Raw genomic sequence first — 7,891 nt, 5'->3', positions numbered from 1 at the left:
ATTCTCTCCTCCCCCCCCCCCCCCCCCCCCAAAAACAAAAAAAAAACGAATAGAAACACTTCAGATTGTGCTAGAAGAATGGATTAAGGATGGACTCTGAATTCTGTTGTGATCAGTGCCATTCAAAGACTGGTCTCAGTATTCATAATGTTTTGAAATTAATCATACCATAATGGAGTACTGTGTCTGTCCAATGTGTTTAGCAGCTTCTCCCGTTCAGCCAGTCTCCAATGAGGGAGGACTGGAACCCATTGAAAGAAACCTCACAATGAGTAGATGTAGAAAAATATAGTTGTGGTATGTTTGCTTAACCTTTAAGGTGTGCTTGTCAGCTAGTGGCCTTCAGTCCATCTGATGGCCATTGGCCATCGCTGGGGATGGTTTAAGAGGATCCTCTGGTGCTTGCACCGGAGAGATTTCTTTTCATATTTATTTCTACTTGGTTTGCTTGGAGAGAGCTGCATGAGGTCCCCCTCCTCCCCTGCTTGTTTTGCTTTCACTGCATTAGTGCTGTGGGACATACCCACTGGAGAGCAATCCCCAAGGTGGGATCTACCCACTACCTAACAAGGATTTTCACTGAGGCAGTCTCTTAAACAAGGGTGTGTGCTTCCAACCCCCAGAGGCTTAGTCCAGGTGTAGGGGCTGCACATGATGGGTAGGCATTGCCCTTACCTCAGAAAGAGTCCAACGGCCTTGAAGAATTACCCTAATCTGCCTCTTCTGTGGGTGAGGAAATGCAGGAAAAAGCACACTAGACACCAGGCAATGATTAGAAAACAGCATAGGGGTCAGGGCTGCCCACTAGGGGCATGGCCATGCCCACCCCAAAAAGGATGTAAGTCTTTCTGCCCTACCCCTGGGGCAGGGGGTGTCAGATTGGAGGTTTGCCCCTCTCTGCTGCCCCTGGGCAAGCAGAAAGGCCACTAGATACCAATTTCAAAATGGTGACAAAACAAAAGGATGGGGCATCCTGCCCTGCCTTTGAGCCATACCCCCTGGCCCAGAAAGGATAATATATTTTTCTGCCCCCGTGGCAGATAAGAGGTTTGTCCTAATTGTTTAGGGTGCCCCAGACCCAACACCCCCCCCCCCCCTCTTCCCCCCTCCCCAGGAAGGTGGGTGGGGCTGAAAGTCCACTAGACACCAGGGATTTGGCATTTGGGACAAAAAGGAATGCGGTTACTCCACTCTGGCCAGATCCTCACCCCAAAATGACAAACTGGTATTTCTCCCCCCACCTGGGACAGGCAGGTGTTTGGCCCAATTGTGCTCCATGGGGGGTGGCAGAAGGCCCACTAGATACCAGGGATTTCAAAATGGTTCCAAAACAAACAAAAGCATCGAGCTAAACCCTCAACCCAAAAGGTACTGTAGTGTGTCTGCCTCCCTGGCGGCACATAGGAGGCTTGTCCCAGTTGGCGATATTGCCACATTTGTTCCCTGGGGGATAGACCGGCCACTATACATCAGGGATTTTACATTTGGGGAAAGAAAAAGGATGAAGGTGTTGCACTTTGTCATTGGCCACTCCCCCTCTCCAAAAGGGCCAAACCAGCCTTTCCCCAGCACCCCCTCCCCCAAGCAGCAGACAGGGCACCTGGGCCAGTCCAGGGTGGTGTGCTTCACGTAGATCCTACAACATTTTCTTGCCCTCAATGGCCGCAAACTTCAAACTTTGCCTAAAACCACACATTATCCTTGAATTTCTAGGACGTAAACCCCCGGAATCCGCAGGGATCCAGAAAATTCCTACTACGGAGCATTCCCCCCCACTTGTCCCGATTAAAAATTCTATTGCTCTTCTGTAGCTGGGCCTTTTGCCAACGACAAGAGCTTATTGAACAAGGGTCTGGGGTAGTCCTCGCAGGGCACTCACACTGACCGTGGTTTGTTTTGTTCCTGTTACAGGTAGTAGATTTGTTTATTGATAATCATCAGGCTCAGCAATTCAGAGATGTACAAAGATGCATTGCTTCTAAAGTCAGTATTTGGGGTACTTTTCAGAAATACATAGAATTCCTTCATACCCAGTTTTTAATCCTTATATTTCACCATGTGAATTGCACTATGCTCTGTAAACCATGAAAAACCATTGTAAGGTGCAGCTCAGTTTTTGGCCCTGTGTACCCCTGGTTCTCGGACAACCTACAAACCCCATATATCCTTGCAACCAGAAGGTTCTAGTGGACATAATGGTTTATTGTTATTGTAAATCGACCATTGTGGCAAAAAGTTAGACATGAAGGTGTACAAATGACCGTTTTTCATGCTAATTTTCAATGTTTTTTATTTCAATTGCTTATTTTGGAAAGCCTTGAGGGGTCTACACAAATGACCCCTTGCTGAATTGAAAATGTCTACTTTTCGGAAAATTATTTTTCTGGGATTACACATGGGTCTTCATGTCCGTTTCCACCACAAATTGCAAGTAGGTTGAAAGTACAATGAGGAACAATGAACTACCTCTTAGTAAAATTTCAAAGCTGAAGTATGTTTTTGGTTCGGCTCTGCTTATTCCTGAAGCTGGGAAGATGGTGATTTTTTTAAAATTATTTTTTTATTTTATTTTTAAATACTTTTTTTTTTAGCACAGCAAACCTTTGTTACGATTGTTACCATTTTAGTAACAAAACAGATACTTTTTTGAGGTTTTTTTTTTTTTTTTTTCCTATTGTTTTCCAAGAAACCCAAAACGTAGCTATATTTTGTCTATTTTCTCAGTACCCTTCTGGGGAATCCACAAACCCTGCAAACGATTAGAATCCCCATGATGTTGGAACAAAGGACCCACATTTGGCATGGATACCCTATGTAGAAGGAGTAGTTATGGAGACGCAAGTGCAAAGTACCCAAAATAGCCGAAAAAGGCTCAGCACTTGAGTAAAAAAGCCTCAGCTGTTAAGGGATAAACTCCAACGGGGTGATACTGCGTCCAAAACACAGGTATTCTAAACCAATATTTTTTTTTTTATTCAAATGCTTTCCAAATTTCATGAATGTTCAGATGCAGTTTATTGCCTGTGGGCTCCTCAAAAGTGCAAAACAATACCTATCTGCTATGCACATACCAAGGGGCACACAGGTATGGGTCAAGCATGGTCTTGTATATGTTCGGCCTGAAAGGTTGGGTGGGGGGGGAGGTAAGAAAATTGACACATTTTAAAAAACAAAATATGCTGAAAATCTGCCAAATCATTATGTTCAGTATATTCGTCCAGCCAAACACTTGCAGCGAGGGGCGGCTGGCACACAGTTTGTTTGGGGGGGGGGGGGGGGGGGGAATAGATGTTAAAAATATACAGTTGTAGTATGTTTCATTAACTCCCTGTGAACAAAAGACAAGTCATGCACACGTTAATTTCACATTCAGTTGCTTTCCAAATTTCATGAATGCATTGCACCTAGTTTGCAAGTGGAGACCCTAAAAGAAAACTCGTACGTATCTAGTATGATATATAAGGAGACCTAGAAGAACAAAGTTGCGGCTCAAGCCTTTACAGGAATATGTTCCCATCTAGGGAGACTAGAAGGAGTTAACATGTTTTGTAATCCGTATTTTAGTTGTTAACGTGTTGGAGAAGGTGGTGGTTGGGGGGGGGGGGGGGGGGTTATTTTCCCCTCCCTCTTCCAGCCCCATCCTACAGTAAACACAATTTTTTAAAATTCCACAATACTTTTAGTTTTAATTTCTTTTGAACAGAGCAGACTGTTTCTTGGGCAAATACCTCTAATCAATCCCAGTTTAATTAACTTGACTCCGCTACTGCCTCTACTCGTTTCACAGGCATTAAATGTTCATTCCTAGCACTGAATTCGAAGTAGAGGAATTCTAGCACCTGCTCAGATAGTAAATGCGCCATCACACCTTTGAAGCTTGGCTTGTGAGTTTGTACTAGTGTTGCACTTCAGATAACATTGTAAGAATGGAAAAGGAGCAGTTAACTTCAAAAACAATGAGCTGGTGATTCATTTATTTTTTACAGTTGCTTCAAGAATGTGAAATTGAAGATTTAATTGAACTGGCTCTTCCACTTCTGGCAAAGCTTGTAACAGTATATCAATTTCTTATCATGAAGGTAAGCATGATCGTTGAAAGTTGATAGAGTTGTTTAAGTGCATGAGTTGATCAAAATAAATAGCCCTCCAAAGTTTTCCACACTATGACCAATACTGTACAATTAGCATGTCATATATGCATCTCGGAAGTGCAAATTTTGAATGTGCTCTGACCATGACTCTTAATGCACAGTATGTTCCTATGTAAAAGCATTAAACGTAAAAAAATAATAAAGGTAAGCATAATACTGTGCAGTGTTTGACCAATTGCCTCTTTTAATGTATTTTCTAAACGTTCTCAATACTGTTAACACATCTTATGTGTATACTTGTTCAAATGATTATTATAGGTTTTAAAATCATTATGTGTTGTAAAAAGTTATGACACCTTTGCTTCTAATAGACAGTTGCTAACTGTGAATCAAACTCCATGCACTTGAGTCACTGGTATTTATAACAAACACGTTGTCAGTGAGCAAGATGACAAAGCTGATCAATTCTGTATTTAGTGACACCATTTTGTGTATCCAGTCCCACTACCTTATTATTGGTTACCACAAAGCCAAACCTTTCCAAGTGCTAATTGTAATGTAGATCAGAAGAAAGCAAAGTTATACATACTGGCTGGTGATCTAAGGCGTGTCAGACATCTGAGGGCGGAATATTAAAGTATATAGTTTAATTGCGACCCCTTGTCTATCCATTTGTGAAGATCAGCTATTACATATATTTTGGTACTATATCTAGTAAGTGAAAAACATTTTTTAAATTTTGCCAGATTGCTATTCTAGGTCTGGCTAGAATGAGCATTTGGTCTATAAGTTTCTTAAGTGCCTTGGCTCAAGTGGCTGAGCACTATGATGGCCTGCACTTTGACGTTTTTGAGTTGTACTGTGTGTGGGCTCTTGCCCTGGTTCGTGCCATCGTCCTTTCACCGGTGACCCGAAATAATCTATCTAGTGATTCTCTGCAATACAGAGTGTACTTCTATGAAAGAACTGCTGCAGTAGCCGTGGCAAACCGTCTGCGTCACTCTCCCAGAATTACATGCAGGTACCTGTCTGGATGGCATCAATGAATGCTGTACAGTGGAACTGCGATGGGAAAGGTGCAGATATGCTGTGCCCTACGGCCTAATGAGGCTGCAGCTGGAACTGGAAATTGCTGTTAAAAGGGCACAAACTCCTCATCCACTGAGCTGACCTACTTCATCAGGACTGCTCGCTTGGCAAGCAAAAGGCAATCTTTGCCAAGGGGCATCCAGTGGTAGGAGCACTTAATGGAGGCATTTTTGCTTGTGACTTAATAGTTCCTTGCTGTTGAATGCTATAAGGTTGGACTCCCAATATAAATAGTATAAAAGTATCTGAAGGTGAACAGAGGAATTTATTTATGTTCCCTACAGTAAGGTTTAAACATGAAAAAATAAACGGACACTAAGGGTGTCTGTTTTTCCTTATGCCCTGAAGTCACCATGTTTGTGCCAAATTATCCATCGCCCACTTGGGCCCAGTGACATTCATTGGGGGTGTGGGACTGTTTTTCCTTCATTAGGCCTACACCTATAACGTGCATGCATGCGCTGGTAAACACAAATTAATTTAAAAAAGCAAAACATAAGAAAAGTTATACTTAACCAAATCCTATTCATGAATCTGCAAAGAAAGGACAGCAAAACCAGTGTTATTCCATTCGTACCTCTGTGGTCAGCTGCTGGTCGAAGAGCCATGTCTTGAGGCATTTCCTGAATGTCAGGAGGTCCGGGGTCTGGCATAGGTGGAGCGGTATGGAGTTGCAGGTCTTGGCAGCGAGGTGAGAAAAGGATCTTCCTCCGGTGGCGGATGCGGGGGGACGGAGGCGAGGCTGGTGGAGCGGAGATGTCGGGTGGGAGTGTGGAAGGTGAGTCGGTCGTTGAGGTAGGCTGGACCTGTATTGTGGAGGACTTTGTGTGCGTGGGTGAGGAGTTTGAAGGTGATCCTCTACGATACGGGTAGCCAGTATAGGTCTTTGAGGTGGGGTGAGATGTGGTCACTTCGTGGAACATCGAGAAAGAGGCGGGCGGATGCATTCTGGCTTCTTTGCAGTTTTGTTTGGAGTTTGTCCGTTGTTCCTGCATATAGTGCATTACCGTAGTCTAGACGGCTGCTGACCAGGGCGTGGGTGACAGTTTTCCTGGTTTTGACGGTGATCCACTTGAAGATCTTGTGAAGCATGCGAAGTGTTATAGCAGAAAGAAGAGATTGCGTTGACCTGCTGAGTCATGCTGATAGTAGAGTCCAGGATGAATCCTAGGTTGCGTGCGTGGGTGGTGGGTGAGGGTGCGGTTCCTAGGGAGATGGGCCACCAGCAGTCGTTCCATGCTGAGGGGTTGGTGCAGAAAATGAGGATCTCTGTCTTGTTTGTTTTTAACTTGAGGCGGCTTGATTCCATACAGCCGGCGATGGCGTGAAGTCCATTGTGGAGGTTGTTTTTTTTGGAGTTGTAGGGCCTTTCATGAGGGAGAGGATCAGCTTGGTGTCGTCTGCGTAGGATACTATGTTGATGTGATGTGCTCGTGCGATGTTGGCGAGTGGATCCATGTAGACGTTAAATAGCGTGGAGCTGAGGGAGGATCCTTGGGGGACGCCACAGATGATCTTGGAGGCTTTGGACAGGAACGGCGGGAAGCGGATTCTCTGGGTTCTGCCGGTGAGGAATGATTAGATCCAGATGAGAGCCTTGTCACGGATTCCGACGTTGTGGAGGCGTGTGCGGAGGGTGTGATGACATACAGTGCCGAAGGCTACGGAGAGGTCCAGGAGGATGAGTGCCACAGTTTCTCCTTTGTCGAGCATGGTCCCGATGTCACCCGTGGCAGCGATGAGAGCGGTCTCAGTGCTGTGGTTCTTGCGGAATCCGGATTGGGAGGCGTCTGGCGCCTTGTTGTCTTCCAGGAAGTGTGAGAGTTGGCTGTTTACGATCTTTTCGATGGCCTTTGCTGGGAAGGGGAGGCGGGAGATCGGCCGGTAATACTTGGGGTCGTCTGGGTCAGTCTTGGATTTTTTCAGCAGGGCGTTGACATCTGCGTGTTTCCAGCTTTCCGGGAAGGTGGCTGACTCGAAGGAGCTGTTGATGATGTTGCGGAGGTGGGGAGCAATGATGTTGCTGGCTTTATTAAAGATATGGTGTGGGCAAGGGTCTGATGGGGAGCCAGAGAGGATGGAGGCCATGGTGTTGGTGGTGTCTTCTTTGTTGACGAGGGTCCAGGCATGAACGAGGTTGGTGTTGCTTGCGGCGCTGGGTTCGTGGGCTTCTGTGGTCTGCTGGTGGGTCAGGGGGTTGAAGCTGTTGTGGATGTCTTCTATCTTTCGACGGAAATGGGAGGCGAGGGAGTTGCAAAACTCCTGTGATGGCGGTTCGTTGGTGCAGGTCCTGGGGTTGGAGAGCTCTTTGATGATGCCGAAGAGCACACACTCACTTAACACTTATATCGTATAAGTGTGGTGACTCAACAATGAAAACAGATTACCTACATTTTGTCAAAATGGACTCCATAAATGAGGGAGCATAGGTAATCCTTTGTGTCACACACTTTGGGGTAAGGAAGCTATGCTGCCACTTTCAGTTGTTCACAACGCAGCTCACTATTTCAAGTTTGAAAGAAGAAAATGTGCTTACTACTCGATTAACACTGCCTTGCCATGCACGTATTGTGGAAGCTTCCACTCTGTAATGTGAATGGGTGTCCAAGCAGAATGCTAATAAACATAGCGGTTCATGATTGGCCCATTGCACTGTCCCTCTCAAAGTCGGGTAAACCTGGCAAGTGCCAACAGTCTTTCCGTGAATTAGG

The 7,891-nt window shown here is 45.2% G+C and overlaps 1 protein-coding gene across 4 annotated transcripts in view; it reads left to right on the top strand.

Moving 5' to 3' along the window:
* The window catches only part of ZNF839 (zinc finger protein 839), a 124,094-nt gene that overhangs the window by 58,486 nt on the left and 57,717 nt on the right, over nucleotides 1-7,891 (top strand). For all 4 annotated transcript variants that reach the window (XM_069207310.1, XM_069207308.1, XM_069207307.1 and 1 more), the window contains one exon: nucleotides 3,987-4,079. In XM_069207310.1, the coding sequence (XP_069063411.1) occupies nucleotides 3,987-4,079 (93 nt within the window). The remainder of the gene's footprint in view (nucleotides 1-3,986; nucleotides 4,080-7,891) is intronic.

Source organism: Pleurodeles waltl, chromosome 9 (assembly GCF_031143425.1).
Source record: "Pleurodeles waltl isolate 20211129_DDA chromosome 9, aPleWal1.hap1.20221129, whole genome shotgun sequence".
Taxonomy (NCBI): domain Eukaryota; kingdom Metazoa; phylum Chordata; class Amphibia; order Caudata; family Salamandridae; genus Pleurodeles; species Pleurodeles waltl.
This window is presented reverse-complemented; position numbering and strand designations above follow the sequence as displayed.